General features: G+C 36.2%; 1 protein-coding gene across 1 annotated transcript in view; it reads right to left on the bottom strand.

Annotated features, from left to right (window-relative positions):
- The window catches only part of ADAMTS20 (ADAM metallopeptidase with thrombospondin type 1 motif 20), a 205,735-nt gene that overhangs the window by 125,435 nt on the left and 57,699 nt on the right, over positions 1-22,601 (bottom strand). Inside the window, exons 4-7 of the mRNA XM_061204404.1 lie at positions 17,095-17,354; positions 4,876-4,959; positions 4,228-4,352; positions 2,852-2,892 (exon numbers count right to left, since the gene is read on the bottom strand). Coding sequence (XP_061060387.1) covers positions 2,852-2,892; positions 4,228-4,352; positions 4,876-4,959; positions 17,095-17,354 — 510 coding nt within the window. The remainder of the gene's footprint in view (positions 1-2,851; positions 2,893-4,227; positions 4,353-4,875; positions 4,960-17,094; positions 17,355-22,601) is intronic.

Genomic DNA, 22,601 nt, shown 5'->3' with positions numbered 1-22,601 from the left:
AGAAAAGGAGAGAGAGAGAGCAGAAATTAATGAAATAAAAATGAGATTGAAAGCAAAGAGTTGATCCTTTAAAAAGACAAATGCAATAGACAATATTCCAGTGAAACTGGGCCAGTATAAAGAAGTACAAATAGATAATATCAGAAATAAAACAAGGCAGAAGTATAGCTATTGACAGAACTTAAAAGAAAATGCTATGAGAATAATTTAAGCTAATTAATTTTACTACTACTAAAAGAAATGGTCAGATATCTAGAAAAACACACTTTTTAAAATACCTTCAAAAAGATTTCTTTCAAAGTCTGATTACCGTTGGAAAAATTAAATAGTTAAATATCTTTCCACAAAGGAAAGATGAAACCCAGATGGTTTTCTAGGTGGGATCTCCCATGCTTTCAAGATATAGATCATTCCAACATTATATAAAATCTTCCAGAGAATGGGAAAAGAAATAATACACTTCCAACAAATTCTGTATGGTGAATAAAACCTTGGTATCAAAATTAGACAAATATAATCAAAGGAAGATCATTTCACTCTTGAAAATATATGCATGGAATGGAATCTAGCAGTGTGTTTAAAAAAAAAAAAGGAAAAACCTTGATCAAGTTTGGTTTAGTGTTACAAAATTCATAAAAGGAATTCACAGGATTAAATTAATTGTATGATCATTTCAATATCTGCAAAATTTTTTTAATAAAAAAGCATACATTTTTTAAGTCTCAGAAAACTATGATGATAAGTTTATCTGCCAAGAACCTATGTCAAATATTATTCCTAATGGTGAAACTGCACAAGTATTCCTTTTAAAATCCAGGAAAAAAGGCTACCATCATCATTTCTATTCAACATTCAACAAGGTTTTTGTCTTGCTTTAAGACAAAAGAAAGAAAAAGAGAAAAACGAAAGAAAGTTATAAGGATTGAAGAAGAGGAAGAATAATAGCCATAATTCACAAGTGATATAAATAACCACAGGTAAATTATAAGGATTAATTAGAGTAATGAATCAGGTGGCTAGATTTAAAATCAATAATCCAAATAATCTAATGCATTTCTATCAATCAACATCATAGACCATACACTAATAAAAGAGGTAAATGAAAGTTGTGCATGACCAGCTTTGAAAGAAAATATTATATATTACTGAAAGAAATTTTAAAAAGACCTTCATAAATAGACAGATAATTGTTTTATAATGACTTGACATGCTGGTCTAAAATTTTTACGGAAGAGCAAAGGTCTAAGAATAGCCAAAATACTCTTGAAGAAAATTAGATGGAGTTATATATCCTATGAATTATGATGATTTATTATATAGCTATAAAATTTGAAATAATATGAAATTGGCACATGGACTAAATAAAAAGTATTGATTAATGAAACAGCGGGATGATTTGCACGTGCCAGTGCAAACAGAAACTTTATATATGGCATTGCAGATTCTAATGAAAGGAGGTGAACTAGTCAATGTGTGATCTGAGGAAATTGGACATCCACAGAGAAAAGGAACTTACAAAACTAGATCCTTATTTGAAACCACATCAAAAAAATTATGCCAAATGGTTTAGAGATTTAAATGTGAAAAGACAAATTTTTAAATACTTACAAGAAAACAGGATAATACACTCAGACTTTTGAGCTACAGAAGGCTCAGAAGGCTATAATTTCTTTAATAAGATACAAAATTGCTAAACCTAAAATTATAAATTCAGCTACAGCATACATTTTCACACACAAAACAATTAACACTAAGGAACAAATTATTAACAGATATTTACAATACATATAAACCAAAAAGGGTTTGGTATCAAGAAGTTATAAGAACACTAAAAGGCAGTAAGAAAATGAAAAATACCACAGCAGAAAAATAGGCAATGTTTTTTTCATTTATTTCATTCCTCTCCAAAAAGGAAATAAAAATGGCCAGTAAATATATAAAAAGATGTCCAAACTCATTAGTGACCAGGGAACTGAAAATTATTGCTATAATGAAATATATTAAATTTAGATTGGCAAAAATGAGAAATTTGAAGATCCTGGTATTAATAGTGATATAATCAAAATGAATGCTTATACACTATTGATTAAAGGTATAAATTGGTACCACTTTAGAAAATAATTTGGTATATCTTATAAAGTTAAACATGGGCACATTTAATGGCATGCAATTCTAACCGTAGGAATATACCTTAGCTCTTATAATAAAGTTCATAATAGAAAACAGCTGGAATCAGCCCAAATATTCACTGACAGGATATAGATATGTGAACTGTGGATGAAATATTGTACAGCAGTGAAAATGCATGAACTAAAGCTCAAAAATAAGCATAATCAAGCAATTTCTTTTAGGAATATATACATATACAATAAAACTATTTTTCAAAAGATGGAAGGAACTGCCACAGACAAAATTTATGCTATTAGTTACCTCTTGGGGAAGTGCAAGGGAGAGAATAAGGACTTAGCACAGGCCATAGAACAGTACTGATAAATTTCTAATTCTTAAATCTGGTGGTGGATTCATGACTACTCTTTTTTTTTTTTTTTTGCTTTAAATTTGCATATAAGTTTTTATGTACTATTTTGTATGGATCAAATATTACACAATAAAACACTTTAAATATGTCAAGCTCTGCATAGCACTTGATATTTAGAAATTAATTGGTACATAAATATTAGTTCTTATTATTCTTTAAAACTTACAGCAGAATCAAATAATAGTGACACTAACCATTAATTAATAATCAAAATGATTAATGTGTAAATTAAAAGGAAGATAATCGAAACATCATTTTAAATAATTCAATAAACAATTATATAAGCTATATTTTATTTACCAAATAACTTACCTAATGTGTCACATTTCTCTCTAGCTCCACAAATGTCTTCCCTTAAAACAAAAGATTTTGAAGCATTTTCAGAAAATATTTTTGCAACATGCAAAACAGAGATAAAGAAGCTTTAACTATGACATGACTATTACCCTAAACCTAGAGTAATGCACCATTTTTGCATATCAATAAGCAATAGGTGCTACATAAAAGTGATTGCTGTGAACAGCTGAAGCTTAACCAAGTTCAATGAAAAGCTTTCTAAGTGTATTTTTCTCCTCTTTGCCTTTATTTATGCAGTAGTATATGTAATATACTCTTGATGTTTCAATGCCTTTATGAACTTCAGCTATTATTCTCAGCTGCAAAATAATGATGTTCTCAGATGTTACCAAGTTGCTTAAATTTTTTCCTTCTTAAATTACTTAGTCCCTAAACATTCATTATGACAGTTCTCTAGTCTCCTTCCTCATGGTCTCCTCTTACAGCCCTTTTCCCCCCTCCCATCATTAATCTGTTATCTTCAGTCTTTGCTGCTTGGCCTCTAACTATAACCCAGGGCAGAACCATGGATTGGTAATAGAATACTCTGTATAAATTTGAGTCAATTCTGTTTTAGTTTAGAAAAGAAATAAAGCACATGGACTATATGTCAGCTGTTTTACATGGACTAAAGGTTTTCATTTCAGCGTTCTAGAAAGCCAAAATTTCTCTGAGTCTGACCCTCAAGCAAAAGATTTTTCCCCCTTGGCCAAGCAACCAACCAAAACAAACAACGAACTCAGGATCTAAATATTCTGGTAGCATGACTGTTGCTGAAACAAAGATGTGAATTAACAATGTATAGTGGTACACGTAAAATGGATACTCATTTTATAATAGCAGCAGCTGCATATAAATAAATAGGTTTGAGAAAAACCCTAGCAAAAGCAGCCCAGTAATCAAGTCATGAATTTAGCATCAAAACAAGGAGCAGATAGATATTTTTAAGTATAGGGAGTCCAAAATAAATTCAAAGGCTTTCTTTTCCAAGCAATTGAAAGGTCAAGTTAGGGAAGAAACAAAACGTGTTCTCAGTTCCATAACTATATTAATTTCCAAGTAATTTTCCTAATTCTTACTCTGTCACTAATATAATAAGGAAATTATCTTGTTTATGTCAAACCATTACTTAGCAACCTAACATTGCTAATTTCATAAGGAATCAGGCCAGTGTTCTGGTCTGAAAAAAACAGAAGAATGCTTTCATTCAATGGTATCTTTTGTAATACAAGTTCTCATAGAACGTTTCTATGTATTATCGATAAAGAATTAACGTAAGAAGAAGTACTGGTGATCACGCAGGAGATAAAGGGTAAACAATTGCATTGCAAGGGTTATTTCTAGAACCATACCTAGTGATAAGAACAGCAGTATCATGGTGGGATGGGTGGGCATCATCAAGAACATTCTGAGTTTGCTGCCATAAACAGAAGTTGCGTAACGTGGTAGCTGCATTAAAACTGATGACTGGTCCTTCCTACACACAAAAAATCAGCAATTCAACATTACGTCAAAACATTCATGGCTTTTTTCCTTCCAAGCTTGTCAATGTTTATGCAATTCATTAAATAGCATTTTCACAGGCAAATGAAGAAGTGGTATCATCTCTCCCTCATATCTAAAACATATTTCAGCAATACTTAAAACACTGGGATCAAAACAGAATCAAATTAGACCTTCCAATATTTGGGATTGAAAAACTAACTTCTGAAAATTACTACATTTTAAATCTTTCAACAGTAGGATAATAAAAGTGAATACCTGAATGTTTTCAACCTTAAATTTTTAAATTGTTTATTAATTTTTGTTATTTCCTCTGTTGTCATTCCATTTTGTTTCCATCACGACAGAAAAAGTTAACCTCACTCCTTTTCAAATCAAGTTTTGTAATATACATTTTTAAAATATCTCATTTCTAATAAGAGTTTCATGATCTCTCTATATATTCCTGCTAAGAGCCTACTACAGCTAGGATTACTACTTTTAGAACTGTTTCTTACCTGCTCATCATGAATTATAACTAATTTTACAATTACTATGTTTATAAGATTTCCAATACTTGAGTCCTTGTAGATTGCTGCAACCTGCAAGGAAAAAAAATATAAGATTAGATGCCTAAAATGAATACCTTTTCTCAAAAGTAAATTGAAACCAGTCTGAGCCAGAGCATCAATTCTCCAATTTAGCTGCACACTGGAATCTCCTAGGGAGCTTTTCACAAATCCCTAAGCTCAGGCCACATCCCTTATCAATTAAATCAGAATCTTAAGGGTTGAGACCCAGGCATCAGCATCTTTTAAAATTCCCTGGCTTTTTAATGATTCCAATGTGAAACCAAGTTTGAGAAACAGTATCCTAAATCTTGTTACTGAGATTCACTCATTGATCAGCAGCATCCGTATCACCTAGAGCTGATTAGAAATAAGGAATCTCAGGCCCCACCTTGGACAGGTGAGTCAGAATCTATATTTTAACAAGATCCTCAAGTGATCTGAACACGCATTAGAGTTTGGAAAATACTGTTCTAGATGATTCAGCAAAAAATTCACTACATTCTGTGTCACAATCCACAATTTATGTGTCCACAATACACCATAAAAATAAATATATAAGGTTTACCTGTTCTTTTCTGGCAGTTTTACCTAATCTTTCTGCCATGATTGCATATTTTCAACTCTGAATATGCTTATGGTTTTTAATTGTTTAGCACACTAGAATCCATGGAGGCAAATTCATCCAGAATCACACAAAGAGCCGTAGGAGACGCCATGCTTCACAATCTGGTCTTTCATTCTCCAAAACTGGAGAATGCAATTCTAGGAGGTACTCTGCATGGGCTTATAGTGAAGGTGCCATCCAATTCACTAATTCATATCCTCATCTTGTAGCCACCATAGAGGCTTCCAGACAGCAGGAGTGTATTCCATGGCCAACACCTCTGCCTTGCACTCCTTATATCCTTTAGATATAACCTTCTGGACCTGGGCCACCTGGGCCATGAAAATTGCTTCTGAAATGTGGATCACCGTCTCCTGAACCACTCCCCAAACCAAGACAGCAGAATTGGAGGTGCTACTTCTCTTGTTTATTTAAATAATGTTCAGCAACTATTCCTTCCTTCGCTGGCTATAGACCCAGAGATAGGGAAGAGGACATGGTCCCTGACCTTGTGGAGCTTAACAGTTTCCTAGAAGTACCAGTAGTGGAGCCCTCACCCTATCAGCCAAAGTTGCTTCAACACAATGAATAATATGACTGCTACTGTTGCTTCTAATGCCACATGGAGAAGCACCAGAACCAGAGCCAAAAGCATCTCTGACCCTATAGGGTCAGCGTGAACTTAAATACACATTCCAGCACCTTTCCTATTGTTTTAGCTGTGCAGCCACAAATACAGGTTTGCTATCTTTATCTGCAGTGATGCCTTTGGTTCTAGCATTTTTTGGCAAGAGTGATGGTCACCACAGTGGAGTTGAGAGTAAGTACAGTTAAGACAGGGACAGGCAGATTACTGGCCATTTCAAACTGGTCTGCCAGCACTGCAGTATTGCTCACTTTAAAATCGGAGCTGTGGAAATCTATGGCTGAATTGATTAATATATATTTTAAAAGTTGCATGGAGAATGAATATATATTGTAGAAAACAAAGTATACCCATATTTGTGACTTCAGAGTTATCCTCTGATCATGTGAAGTTAACAGTAGATGCTTTAACCAAGTCAAATTACAAGGTAAACAAAGTACCTCAAAGGTATGCACAAAGGCTCTTTTCCTCTAAAAATGAAAACCAGTTGTGAAGACTTGTCACAGGCCATCATGCATTGCCAGTAGCTCAGAGAAAAGAGCTTAGGCGCTGTAAAGTATCTAAATGGCTAATTTCTCTACTCATTGCCTGAAATATGAAGACTACAAATGATAATCTGGATATTGTAATATTAGCTATAACATATATAACCACAAAAATGTTTTCAGTTTCAGAAGGAAACAGACGTGGCACCTTTATTGAAAAGTGACCAACCTACCAGCTGGAATTTGGAAACATATCCTCCCAGTGTTCTGACAGTATGTTTTTAAATATATTACTACAACAAAATTTCTTTAAAATGTAACATTAGGGAAAAGATAATTCAAATTATTATGTAAGATGGGCAATGTTATGAAGCAGAGTCCTTCAAATTAAACAGGCCCAGGTTCAAATTCTAACTGCCACTTGTTGATAACACCTACTTACCAAGCTGCTATAAAGATTAAATGAGATGGTGTACAAAAAGCATTTAGATCAGGGCCTGGGTCATAGTGATCTATGATAGCTATTATTACTACTTTCAGAAGAAAAGGCATATGTTATATATAATGCTAATTCTAGTTCATTTGTTTGAAATTTCAATAGTTATCATAGAATGGCAAACTGAAAGCAAAGGATCCAAGAGCACAGTTTCATTCTTTCTTTCAATATTTATTGAATTATCTGTTGCCTGTCAAATACTGTGTTGCTTGCCTAATACACAAATGAACAAAGCATCATCTCTACCCTTAAAAAATTCAGTCTTCCAGGGGTAAAAGGTATAAAAACAGATGGTTCAGTTTAAATAATTATTCATATACACCCAGAAAAACCCCTCACGTTGGTATTTTGCTTTTACACTAAAATGGCATGTGTCTTCAAGAAGGTCATCTTGCTCATTTAATTGTATGCACCTCCTATTGTTTTGTGTATTGACCTTTATAATCTATGTGCTCACACTCTATACATACATACCTTTTACAATATTTGGATATTTAGAGGTGCTTTTATTGAATAACTATTCAATTAAGCTGAATTGTGAATCAGGCAGATGAATGACCAGAAGGCCCACCTGTTACTTCAGAGGCTTTCCCAATTAGCATGCACAACATGCTTCTCTTATCCCTAAAACTACCACCCCATATTAGGTCACCATAATGGTAGGGTATCCATGTTTGCTACTTCCTCATAAATACGTAACTAGAAATAATATTTATTGAATGTTTACTATGTGTGTGATGTGATCTAAGTTTAAATGTATTCATTCATTTAGTAATTCTCACAACAAATCCTACGAGCTAGAAACTATTGTATCCATTTTACGGATGAGAAAACTAAGGTACAGAGAAGTTAAGTAACGCACTCAAGGTTAGGTGGCTGGTAAGCAACGGAACAATTTCCATCCAAGGCAGTCTAGCTTCAGCTCTGACTACTTTATCTGATCTTATAGAACTTCAGCATTCTACCCTAAGTATTTCCTAATTAGCTCTTGGTACAAAAGTTATTTCAGAACCCTGATGTGGTTCATGCCCTAGCCCCTGACACTGTCCTGCTATAGTCACTTGAGCATGGCCTCAGAAGTCCTACACAGTCAGGAGACCTGGGTTTTAGTTCCAGCTCTTACTAGTTACAAGCCAGTTGTCTAACTCTAGAAATGGATGTATCTACTTTTTGTCTCAATACGACAACTACATTGAGGCATTGAGCACCCTTGGTCACAGTGCCCTGGTGTGCTGGATTAGTATTCACCAGATGCTGTTGGGGAAGGGGTGTGAGAACATTGGTTTTAAAGAACAAAATCATTCCACAGTTTGAGAAAAGTTGAGTAAAAAAATTAAACAGATGCCTTCCTGGAGACTTGAATAGGCTAACATATACGCACAAATATTAAATCCACAAGAGAGGTATTACATGCAGCATCTCACACAACTACTTGGCCAAGTCCTCTTTTCCCCTTCATGGAACATGCCGAAGGACGAGTATCCCATCCCAGACTACACTGTAGGAACTGCTAGATTAGATGTCTAAGGTACCTTTTCTGCTTTATAAAACCATGTAATGTTGTTAAATATTACTGTAATCACTCCACTTTAGAGTGATATATATTAGAACTTTTATTGATCCAGTTAAAATGTATTCAATCTTTTATTCTTTTTTTATCTTTTTTAAAAATTGTATCTATTTTTTATACAGCAGGTTCTTATTAGTTATCCATTTTATACATATTAGTGTATATATGTCAATCCCAATCTCCCAATTCACACCACCACCACCCCCACCACCACTTTCCCCCCTTGGTGTCCATACGTTTGTTCTCTACATCTGTGTCTCTATTTCTGTCCTGCAAACCGGTTCATCTGTACCATTTTTCTATAGGTTCAATTTTTCTATAGGTTCCACATATATGCGTTAATATACGATATTTGTTTTTCTCTTTCTGACTTACTTCACTCTGCATGATAGTCTCTAGATCCATTCACGTCTCTACAAATGACCCAGTTTCATTCTGTTTTTTTTGGCTGAGTAATACTCCATTGTATATATGTACCACATCTTCTTTATCCATTCATCTGTCGATGGACACTTAGGTTGTTTCCATGACCTGGCTATTGTCAATAGTGCTGCAATGAACATTGGGGTGCATGTGTCTTTTTGAATTATGGTTTTTTCTGGGTATATGCCCAGTAGTGGGATTGCTGGGTCATATGGTAATTCTATTTTTAGTTTTTTAAGGAACCTCCATACTGTTCTCCATAGTGGCTGTATCAATTTACATTCTCACCAACAGTGCAAGAGGGTTCCCTTTTCCCCACACCCTCTCCAGCATTTGTTGTTTGTAGATTTTCTGATGATGCCCATTCTAACTGGTGTGAGGTGATACCTCCCTGTAGTTTTGATTTGCATTTCTCTAATAATTAGTGATGTTGAGCAGGTTTTCATGTGCTTCTTGGCAATCTGTATGTCTTCTTTGGAGAAATGTCTATTTAGGTCTTCTGTCCATTTTTTGATTGGGTGGTTTGAACTGCATGAGCTGTTTATATATTTTGTCTGTTGATTCGTCTGAAAATATTTTCTCCCATTCTATGGGTTGTCTTTTCATCTTGTTTATGGTTTCCTTTGCTGTGTAAAAGCTTTTAAGTATCATTAGATCCCATTTGTTTATTTTTGCTTTTATTTCCATTACTCTAGCTGGTGGATCAAAAAAAGACGTTGCTGTGATTTATGTCAAAGAGTGTTCTTCCTATGTTTTCCTCTAAGAGTTTTATACTGTCCATTCTTACATTTAGGTCTCTAATCCATTTTGAGTTTATTTTTGTGTATGGTGTTAGGGAGTGTTCTAATTTCATTCTTTTACATGTAGCTGTCCAGTTTTCCCAGCACCACTTATTGAAGAGACTGTCTTTTCTCCATTGTATATCCTTGCCTCCTTTGTCATAAATTAGTTGACCATAGGAGCGTGGGTTTCTCTCTGGGCTTTCTATCCTGTTCCATTAATCTATATTTCTGTTTTTGTGCCAGTACCATATTGTCTGGATTACTGTAGCTTTGTAGTATAGTCTGAAGTCAGGGAGTATGATTCCCCCAGCTCCGTTTTTTTCCCTCAAGACTGCTTTGGCTATTCGGGGTCTTTTGTGTCTCCATACAAATTTTAAGATTTTTTGTTCTAGTTCTGTAAAAAATGCCATTGGTAATTTGATAGGGATTGCATTGAATCTGTAGACTGCTTTGGGTAGTATAGTCATTTTCACAGTATTGATTCTTCCAATCCAAGAACATGGTATATCTATCCATCTGTTTGTATCATCTTTAATTTCTTTCATCAGTGTCTTATAGTTTTCTGCATACAGGTCTTTTGTCTCTGTAGGTAGGTTTATTCCTAGGTATTCTTTTTGTTGCAATGGTAAATGGGAGTGTTTCCTTAATTTCTCTTTCAGATTTTTCACCATTTGTGTATAGGAATGCAAGAGATTTCTGTGCATTAATTTTGTATCCTGCAACTTTACCAAATTCATTGATTAGCTCTAGTAGTTTTCTGCTGGCATCGTTAGGATTCTCTATGTATATAGTATCATGTCATCTGCAAACAGTGACAGTTTTACTTCTTTTCCAATTTGTATTCCTTTTATTTCTTTTTCTTCTCTGATTGCCGTGGCTAAAACTTCCAAAACTATGTTGAATAATAGTGGTGAGAGTGGGCACCTTTGTCTTGTTACTGATCTTCGAAGAAATGTTTTCAGTTTTTCACCATTGAGAATGATGTTGGCTGTGGGTTTGTCATACACGGCCTTTAATATGTTGAGGTAACTTCCCTCTATGTCTACTTTCTGGAGGGTTTTTATCATAAATCGGTGTTGAATTTTGTCCAAAGCTTTTTCTGCATCTATTGAGGTGATCATATGGTTTTTATTCTTCAGTTTGTTAATATGGTGTATCACAATGATTGATTTGCATATATTGAAGAATCCTTGCATTCCTGGGATAAACCCCACTTGATCATGGTATGTGATCCTTTTAATGTGCTGTTGTATTCTGTTTGCTAGTATTTTGTTGAGGATTTTTGCCTCTATGTTCATCAGTGATGTTGGCCTGTAGTTTTCTTTCTTTGTGACATCTTTGTCTGGTTTTGGTATCAGGGTGGCCTCGTAGAATGAGTTTGGGAGTGTTCCTCCCTCTGTTATATTTTGGAAGAGTTTGAGAAAGATAGGTGTTAGCTCTTCTCTAAATGTTTGATAGAAGTCACCTGTGAAGTCAACTGGTCCTGGACTTTTGTTTGTTGGAAGATTTTTAATCACAGTTTCAATTTCATTACTGGTGATTGGTCTGTTCATATTTTCTATTTCTTCCTGGTTCAGTCTTGGAAGCCTATACCTTTCTAAGCATTTGTCCATTTCTTCCAGGTTGTCCATTTTATTGGCATAGAGTTGCTTGTAGTAGTCTCAGGATGATTTGTATTTCTGCGGTGTCTGTTGTAACTTCTCCTTTTTCATTTCTAATTTTATTGATTTGAGTCCTCTCCCTCTTTTTCTTGATGAGTCTGGCTAAGGGTTTATCAATTTTGTTTATCTTCTCCAAGAACAAGCTTTTAGTTTTATTGATCTATTGTTTTCTTTGTTTCTATTTCATTTATTTCTGCTCTGATCTTTACGATTGCTTTCCTTCAGCTAACTTTGGGTTTTGTTGTTCTTCTTTCTCTAGTTCCTTTAGGTGTAAGGTTAGATTGTTTGAGATTTTTCTTGTTTCTTGAGGTAAGCTTCTATTGCTATAAACTTCCCTCTTAGAACTGTTTTTTCTGCATCCCATAGGTTTTGGATCATCGTGTTTTCGTTGTAATTTGTCTCCAGGTATTTTTTGACTTCCTCTTTGATTTCTTCAATGAGCTTGGGTATTTAGTAACGTATTGTTTAGCCTCCATGTCTTCATGTTTTTTTACGTTTTTTCCCCCTGTAATTCATTTCTAATCTCATAGTGTTGTGGTCAGAAAAGATGCTTGATATGATTTCAGTTTTCTTAATTTACTGAGGTTTGATTTGTGATCCGAGATGTGATCTATCCTGGAGAATGTTCCATGTGCACTTGAAAAGAAAATGTAATCTGCTGTTTTTGGATGGAATGTCCTATAAATATCAATTACATCTAGCTGATCTATTGTGTCATTTAAAGCTTGTGTTTCCTTATTAATTTTCTGTTTGGATGATCTGTCCATTGGTGTAAGTGAGGTGTTAAAGTCCCCCACTATTATTGTGTTACTGTCGATTTCCTCTTTTATAGCTGTTAGCAGTTGCCTTATGTATTGAGGTGCTCCTATGTTGGGTGCATATATATTTATAATTGTTATATCTTCTTCTTGGATTGATCCCTTGATCATTATGTAGTGTCCTTCCTTGTCTCTTGTAACATTCTTTATTTTAAAGTCGATTTTATCTAACATGAGTATTGCTACTCCAGGTTTCTTTTGATTTCCATTTGCATGGAATATGTTTTTCCATCCCCTCACTTTCAGTCTGTATGCGTCCCTAGGTCTGAAGTGGGTCTCTTGTAGACAGCATATATATGGGTCTTGTTTTTGTATCCATTCAGCGAGACTGTGTCTTTTGGCTGGAGCATTTAATCCATTCACGTTTAAGGTAATTATCGATATGTATGTTCCTATGACCATTTTCTTAATTGTTTTGGGTTTGTTTTTGTAGGTCCTTTTCTTCTCTTGTGTTTCCCACTTAGAGAAGTTCCTTTAGCATTTGTTGTAGAGCTGGTTTGGTGGTGCTGAATTCTCTTAGCTTTTGCTTGTCTGTAAAGCTTTTGATTTCTCTGTCGAATCTGAATGAGGTCCTTGCCAGGTAGAGTAACCTCGGTTGTAGGTACTTCCCTTTCATCATTTAAAATATATCATGCCACTCCCTTCTGGCTTGTAGAGTTTCTGCTGAGAAATCAGCTGTTAATTTTATAGGAGTTCCCTTGTATGTTGTCATTTTTCCCTTGTTGCTTTGAACAATTTTTCTTTGTCTTTAATTTCTGTCAATTTGATTATTATGTGTCTCTGTGTGTTTCTCCTTGGGTTTATCCTGCCTGGGACTCTCTGCACTTCCAGGACTTGGGTGGCTATTTCCTTTCCCATGTTAGGAAAGTTTTCAACTGTAATCTCTTCAAATATTTTCTCGGGTCCTTTCTCTCTCTCTTCTCCTTCTGGGACCCCTATAATGCGAATGTTGTTGCGTTTAATGTTGTCCCAAAGGTCTCTTAGGCTGTCTTCATTTCTTTTCATTCTTTTTTCCTTATTCTGTTCCACAGCAGTGATTTCCACCATTTTGCCTTCCAGGTCACTTCTCCGTTCTTCTGCCTCAGTTATTCTGCTATTGATTCCTTCTAGTGTAGTTTTCATTTCAGTTATTGTATTGTTCATCTCTGTTTGTTTGTTCTTTAATTCTTCTAGGTGTTTGTTCTTTAATTCTTCTAGGTCTTTGTTAAACATTTCTTGCATCTTCTCGATCTTTGCCTCCATTCTTTTTCCGAGGTCCTGGATCATCTTCGTTATCATTATTCTGAATTCTTTTTCTGGATGGTTGCCTATCTCCACTTCATTTAGTTGTTTTTCTGGGGTTTCATCTTGCTCCTTTGTCTGGTACATAGCCCTCTGCCTTTTCATCTTGTCTATCTTTTTATGAATGTGGTTTTTGTTCCACAGGCTGCAGGATTGTAGTTCTTCCTGCTTCTGCTGTCTGCCCTCTGGTGGATGAGGCTATCTAAGAGGCTTGTCCAAGTTTCCTGATGGGAGCTACTGGTGGTGGGTAGAGCTGGCTGTTGCTCTGGTGGGCGGAGCTCAGTAAAAGTTTAATCCGCTTGTCTGCTGATGGGTGGGGCTGGGTTCCCTCCCTGTTGGTTGTTTGGCCTGAAGCGACCCAATACTGGAGCCTACCCGGCTCTTTGGTGGGGCTAATGGCGGACTCTGGGTGGGCTCACGCCAAGGAGTACTTCCCAGAACTTCTGCTGCCAGTGTCCTTGTCCTCATGGTGAGCCACAGCCACCCACCACCTCTGCAGGAGACCCTCCAACAGGGGCTTCCCTGGTGGCGCAGTGGTTGAGAATCTGCCTGCCAATGCAGGGGACACGGGTTCGAGCCCTGGTCTGGGAAGATCCCACATGCCACGGAGCAACTAGGCCCGTGAGCCACAACTACTGAGCCTGCGCGTCTGGAGCCTGTGTTCCGCAACAAGAGAGGCCGCAATAGTGAGAGGCCCGCGCACCGCGATGAAGAGTGGTCCCCACTTGCCGCAACTAGAGAAAGCCCTCACATAGATACGAAGACCCAACACAGCCAAAAAATAAACAAAATAAATAAATAATTTAAAAAACTAAAAAGAAAAAAAAATTAGGACAAAATATGCAAAACTTGAATGCCTTCTTCTTCAACTGGAAACATCTGCGGACATTTATGTGGAGATAGTATTCCTCTTACTTCTTTAGAGCAATTTTGGAAATGGATTTCACAAGTGGAGATAAAACAAGTTGGATTAGATTTGACAATCTCTATGTAGTGTGACCAACTGTCCCAGTTTGCTCAGGACTAAGGGATTTCCAGAGACATGAGACTTTTAATACTAAAACTAAGAAAGTTCCAGGCAAAACAAGAGTCTGTCGACTCTTTCTCCAAGTTTCCATTCACCTTTAACATGGTTTACATCTACAAATATAGTTATGACCACTTTTTTTCACTAATAAAATAACAATAACTGTCCAGAACCATAAAGTCTGCTGACTTTCCTGCATCCTTATCTAAACATTCAACAAAAGAGAAAAAGAATAAAGAGATCAAAAACCCCAGGTAATTTGAAGTCATTTGAAATTCGGCCTCTGAGGAGGAAAGAAAGTATGTATAAAACCAAGACTACCTCAAAAGAGAGATTTACCCTCCTGAATTTTTCCTCCTGCCCCATCTGTATTTGGAATGTTGCTCTATTCCTCAGCCTGTGGCAGTATCTCCCTGTGAATGAAAGCTTAACACAAACCAACTGACTACATCTACAAACATCTCGTCTTAACTGAAATTGGCTCTCCTAGTGGGACTAAAAATCTAGGAAATGGTATGTGCATGCACTGGTCTTCTGTTTCAAGCAATCTCAGAAGCAGATTTACTTTCCATGAAGTCAGAAAGTCGGCTTTGTCCTTGATGAACTCTGGCTTTTAAACTCCCATGGACACAAGGTACATCACAGTAACTTCTAAATAGTGATTACATTGATTTTTATGTAAAATACAGATGACAAAACTTTTCAGAGGATGGCATCATCACCAAAACTGTATTACTGAGAGCTATTTGAAAATTACTCTTGTGTTCCTTGACTTCTTCTAGTCATTACTTCCAAAGCACTGATATGGGAGTTGTCACTTAACATGCTACAAAACCTGTTGCATTTATAAAATCTAATATTTTCCTTCAGTATCTCTATCCCCTCCCCAGTTTTCTTAATGAGTGTCTCCTTTAACCATTTAAAATTGCCAAGTTTATCCCACACTGTTCCATATAATTGATATAATTTCCTACATATCAATCGACATCCTCCATGTCAATGTTCTCATTAGAATCCCTTCATAATGAGCATGCCACACCCATATCTAGATAATTATACATCTAGATAATTACTTCAGATTCGGAAGTTAAAAAGTCATCAGAATAAATCTGTATGTATAGCTCTGTTGCCATTTAAAAAATTCAATTCAAGTAAACAAAAGACATCTATACTGTACAAATTTAGGAAAATCATTTTGGATCATCTCTGGTTTTTGTCTGTTACAATGTCATTTATTCCAAAAAATGTATTACTTTTATCACTTATTTACTCATTCTTTAACTAACTAGTGAGTGCCCATTTCATAGCAGATACTGTGTTTAGGCAGCAGAGATCATGTATTCTTAGCACTTATAAGAATTTAAGCTAAAATGTTATATGTAAGGAAAATAACAAAGTCTTAGGATCTTTAAGTCACAATGAACTTAACTGGCGAGTTCTTGTTAAAGGAAATTTATAATAGCCTATATATGTGTCCTGGTCAAGTTTTTTCCACCAAGTAGGCCTGAATTCCCTACCTGTGAATAGAGATACTTCTAGCCATGAGATATGTTCCAATATCCTGGATGTGTATAAATAGGGGACCATATAATTCATCAACTAAACCAAGATACTCCTGAGAATGAAAGAGGTACTTTTAGTAATTACTTCAAAACAGCAGGACTTAATCCAGCAATGTCCCAGACAGTAGGTATATGTGTGTATATATGTATATGGGTGCCTATATACGTGCATGTATAGGTCATAGAGTGCTACCACTAACACAGAACCGGTGTTCTTTACTGGCACTAGAATTCTGTTCTAATGATACTGGCACCACCATTGCTCAAAGAGATACTAACATCAGCTCAAAAGCTCTTATAGCTACTGTGATCTTACACCCTAAATTTGCTAAAGCAGCTCTATTAGTAATAGGTTATCCTTTTATTGCCATAAATACTTTTATAACTTAAAATATCATGTGTCCCAATTTGATTTGGCGAATGCAGTAGTAGTAAAATTAGTATCCCCTCCTTCTGTGCAGAAATAAGATAAGGTTTAAAAATTCAGATTCAAAGGGCAAAAGATCAATTCTACTAAGATCTTCCCTGTCACTAGGGGGCAGGAGCCATTCATGTGATGAAGTTAAGATTCAAGCAATTTCTGTAAGTGGTTTGTTTCAAAGATTTTAGATTTTTTTAGAAAACTGTCCAAGTAACAGAATGGGATACTTGCTATACACATCTATTTAAACTAAATTTCAATGAAATATTTTTGGCTTAAATATAGACAATTTGCTTACATCTAAAGTTTGAGGAAACATTTTAATTAAATGTGAAAAATATTATGTTAAACATTTTAGGAAATACAAAGGACCTGTTAAGTTTACTTACAATTGACATTAGAGTTAGTACGTAGTGCTGCAAATTTTGTCCATGATGATGAACCATTTTAGCATCAGCTGTAACCATAACTTCCACGTATCTTGGATACGATAAAAAACGTTTTTTCCTGGAATGTAATTGACTTCTTTCATCTTCCAATGATATATTTTTTGAAGAGTCTCCTAAAACTATTTCCTCCTTTATATTAAGATCTTCATTCATGTCGCTGTAGTTATGAAAGGGTAAAGTGGTTTTCTTTATTTGACTTTCTGGTGGGGGAAGAATACAATAACGTGGAGTCATTAAGTTGGAGGTGACTCAAAATACTGCACAGAATAGAATAACCAAAAATATTGAATACTTACACACCTGCTTCCAATATGAAATAAAAGGACAAAAAGAAATTATTTTAAAGTGTTATACCATATTATCATAAGCATTACTACTCACAGTAATATAATGTTCACATTTTCATAGATTGCACTAACAAAACTGTATATAAGTCTTATTTTAACAGCTATGACTATTCAAAACATATATTAACCACTGGGCAGAAAATAAAAACAAATCAAGGAGAACTTATGTTTTTTTCAGTAGGTAAATTGGGTCCTCAAGCCACTGACTGCATCTAATCTCATTACAGAGAAATATTTTGTAGGATGAAACTTCATAAAATACAGAAAAGAAACATATTTTTTGTTATACAACATGTGAAGAGCACCAACAGAAAATGAACCCATATAACAATAGACGGCTTTTCAAACCCAGAAAGTCAAATGTTGATATAAATTGTATAATACTTGATTATATAAGATACCTGATTACTTTTATTATATTTGTTTATATATAAATACAGTATTAAAACTGCTGAAACATTAGGGATTATAATGGCAACTACTTGAAGTCCTATGCATTTATAAAAGTCACTTCTAAATTCTTATTTGTGCTAATGGAAAAAAATTCATAGGCAGCATGAGTGTTTGTCCTATTTCCTTCTCTTTAAATTTATTCCTCTACTCTCTTTCTTATTTTTCTCTGATAATTGTTTAGTGAAATTATTTAGAACAGAAAAGTGGACCAAAGAAATCAGGTAAGAAGAAATAAAAGGTCCTGAATAGCTCATAAGGAAAACCATCAATACCACAACAATCAAGATTTAGTTGTACTATAAAGATTAGACAAAATATAAAACTATATTACAGGGGCTTCCCTGGTGGCGCAGTGGTTGAGAATCTGCCTGCCAATGCAGGGAACACGGGTTTGAGCCCTGGTCTATGAAGATCCCACATGCCACGGAGCAACTAGGCCCGTGAGCCACAATTACTGAGCCTGCGCGTATGGAGCCTGTGCTCCACAACAAGAGAGGCCGCGATAGTGAGAGGCCCGCGCACCACGATGAAGAGTGGCCCCCACTTGCCACAACTAGAGAAAGCCCTCGCACAGAAACGAAGACCCAACACAGCCATAAATAAATAAATAAATAGATAAAATTAAAAAAAAAAAACAACTATATTACAGAAATAATTCATTTCACTTAAAATTAGCAGCAATCCTATGGTTGTAAAAAAAGAAACAAAAGGGGCTTCCCTGGTGGCGCAGTGGTTGGGAGTCTGCCTGCCGATGCAGGGGACACGGGTTCGAGCCCTGGTCTGGGAGGATCCCACATGCCGCGGAGCAACTAGGCCCGTGAGCCACAACTACTGAGCCTGCACGTCTGGAGCTTGTGCTCCGCAACAAGAGAGGCCGCCATAGTGAGAGGCCCACACACCGCGATGAAGAGTGGCCCCCGCTTGCCGCAACTAGAGAAAGCCCTTGCATAGAAACGAAGACCCAACACAGCCATAAATAAATAAATAAATAAAATAAAATAAAAAAAGAAACAAAAGTCCTTGAACAATGTTTCCACAGATGAACTACTTTTTCTAATTCTTAAAACCATCCTGCCTTTTAATGTTACTATGCTCTTAAGTTTTAAAATTTATCTCAATGGGAGATTGTGGGAACCTGGCAAACTGAAGATACATTCCTAAAACTTTGGTCTGCCATGTTTTTCCTAGGGTGATTCAACCACCAAAATATCCATGACTAATTATTAGACCCTGGAGAAGATCCCAGATATATCTGATGAATACAAATCTCAGATTTATCAGAAAGAAGCTAAAGATTCATGTTTTGATTTATTTTTCATCCACTTCATTTATTCAAAATAAACTTTCATTGAGTACCTACTCTATGTCAGCAAACATTTAGAGACTGAGGAGCAAACAGCATCTAATAAGGCTTATACTCTCGTGGGAAGAGAAAAAAATTAATGAACACATATTGAAGCACTTAAAGTTACCTCAAATTTGTTTTTAAATAACAATTCAACCAAAAGACAAAAAAAGTGACTCAACCTTACCAAAATGGCTAAAACTTAAAAGACTGATAATACCAAGTGTTGGTACAGCCACTTTGGAAAACGATCTGGCAATTTCTAAGTTAAGTTACACGTGTACCCCACGGCCCTGCAATTACAATCCTAGATACATACCTAAGAGAAGGAAAATATATGTCCACAAAACACTTGTATAAGAATGTCCATAGCATGACCAGCATACAGACCAATGGAACAGAATAAAGAACCAAGAAATAAACCCTCACATATATGGTCAAATGATCTTTGACAAGGGTGCCAAGGACACTCCATGGGGAAAGAACAGGCTCCTCAACAAATGGTGTTGGGAAAACTAGATATCTCCATGCAGAAGAATGAAATTTGACCTTATCTTACAACATATATAAAAATTAACTCAAAATGGATTAAGATCTAAAAGAAAGACCTAAAACTTTGAAACTCCTAAAAGAAAACAGACGAAAAGCTTCATGACAGTGGGTTTGGCAATGATGATTTGGATGTGACACCAAAGCACAGGCAATAAATGCAAAAAATAGACAAATGTGACTACAAACTTAAAAATGTATGTGCATTAAAGAACACAATCCACAGAGTGAAAATGCAACCTATTGAATGGGAGAAGATATTTGCAAATCATATCTGATAAGGAGTTAAGCAGGTAATATACAGAAAAAAAAATATATATATATATATATACATATATATATATATATATAAACTCTTACAACTCAATAAAAATAACCTGATTTCTTAAATGGTAAAAGGACTTGAATAGACATTTTACTGAAGAGAATATAAAAATGGACAACAAGCATATAAAAAAAGATGCTCAACATCACTTATCATTAGAGAAATGCAAATCAAAACTACAAACAGATATCATTTCACACCCATTAGGATGGCAACTATTAAAAAAAAACAGAAAATAAGTGTCAGTGAGGATATGGAGAAATTGGAACCTTTGTGAACTGTTGGTAAGATTATAAAATGGTGCAACCACTACGGGTAACAGTATAAAAGTACCTAAAAAATTTACATATAGAACTACCATATGATCCAGCAATTCTACATCTCAGTATATATCCAAACAAATTAAAAGCAGGGTCTTGAAGTAATAGTTGCACATCCATGTTCATTGCAGCATTATTCACAACAGCCAAAGCGTGGAAGCAACCCAAATATCTATTGATAGATAAATGCATAAATGAAATGTGGTATATGTATAAAATGGATTATTCAGTCTTAAAAAAGGAAATTATTTCATGCTCTGACATGGATGAACCTTGAGGATAGTATGCTAACTAAAAATGAGCCAGCCACAAAAATATAAATCCTGTATGATTCCACTTACAAGGTATCTAAAATAGTCAAAATCATAGAAACAAAGTTGAATGGTTAGTTACCAGGGCCTGTCACTATCTCACTACCTGAGATAGCTCCCAAAGTCTGTCCAGCCTGGGTGCTAAGAATCAAACATCTCACTGGCTAATAGTAAGTTAAACAACACATTTGATGAAGCACTATGTCTTGAAGGAGTCAGAGTGATAGTAAGTTAGAATAGGTGGTTCTGTGCAGGCTGAAATAATGAAAGAAACAAATAGAATTCCAAATTGGAATGAAAACACTGGATATAGTAATATAGCACAGGAAAAAAAAAGTCTCTAGAACAAAAGAATATATAAATTTTAAATTTAAATTCAATTCTGGAGTAATTAATCAATTAAAAAAGGAAAAAATAGCCAATATCAGGATCCTATAAACATTAAGAAGATATTATAAACAACTTGATGCAAAAAAATTCAGAAATGTTTTATAGAAAATTTCTGAAAAAAATACAACTTATCAAAACTGACCCATAAAGAATTAGAAAGCCTAATAGCCACATAATTAAAAAAAAACTGAACTCTAATCAAAATCCAGTCTCAAAGGGCTTCACCAGTAAATATGAGTAAACATTTAAAGAAGAAATAGCTCTACTTTCTCAAATACTTTTCTAAGAATTAAAAAAAAAAGAGGGGGAAAGATCCCAAACATGTTTTATGAGGATTTTAAATGATGATATATCAGAATATCTTCAAGATCTTGGTTTTTATTTTTAAAAAAGGACTCTTTAGGACACAAAAAATATTAACCATAAAGACTATTCATCTGAGTAAGTTAAGACTTTGAATTTGTGTTTCCCACTATGGGAGTAGGAGAAGGTATCTGCAATAAATATAAATAAAGGGCTTGAGGAGTCAAGATGGCAGTGTGGAAAGACACAGAGTTCGTATCTCCCCACAATTAGGGTGACTGCCGGATGCTGGTAGGGGACCCCGATGCCCAAAGAGACAGGAAGAACCCCCAAGCAAACTGGTAGGACGTGGGGGCACTGAGCAGGGAGGAGAAGTGGAGGCCAGACAGAACCAGTGCCTCTGAGGGGTGACTGAGAGGGGGGAGGGGTTCCCACGCCTGGAGGGACCCTCAGGGGCTCGGATTGGGGGGAACAGACCCAGCGTCTCCCCTGCCCAATCGGCCGGGGAAGTCTGCCCGGCTCTCGGGCCCGGTCCTATGCCCTCAGAGGTCCCCTCTGGCCTGGGTTGGTCCTGGGGGCATAGAAGGGAGGACAGGAGAGAACAGGAGAGGCAGGCGGGAGGGGCCCTCCAGGACCAGAGGAGAGGAAAGGAGCAGAGGGCATTTGCCCCACCCAATCAGGCACGGAGAGCCTGTTGAGTTCCCAGGCCAGTCCCCCACCCTCCAAAGCCCCCTCCAGGCCACGTGGGTCCTGGGAGCATAGGAGGGCAGCCAGGGAGATCAGGAGAGGCAGGTGGGAGGGGTCCTCCAGGACAGGAGGAGCAGGAGAGGAGCTGAGGGTATTTTCCCCACCCACTCGAGCCCAGGAAGCCTACTGGGCTCCCTGGTGGGGTCCCCCACCCTCTGAGACCAGAGGTGGGGGGCACAGCTGGGCCTCTTCTGTTCTGTTGAGTCTAAGCCCCACCCCCCACACTCCAACTCACCCCTGCCATTTCCAGCCCTGTGGGTACTAAGCATATGCCCCGCCCACTGCCCAAACCTCACCCCTGCTTAGGCCCTGCCCTCCACAGCCAAGGCCTTTTTGACCTTTTCATTTTCCTCCTCT

Source organism: Eubalaena glacialis, chromosome 11 (assembly GCF_028564815.1).
Source record: "Eubalaena glacialis isolate mEubGla1 chromosome 11, mEubGla1.1.hap2.+ XY, whole genome shotgun sequence".
Lineage (NCBI taxonomy): Eukaryota > Metazoa > Chordata > Mammalia > Artiodactyla > Balaenidae > Eubalaena > Eubalaena glacialis.
The sequence above is the reverse complement of the archived record's forward strand: the minus strand, read 5'-3'. Positions and strand labels throughout refer to the sequence as shown.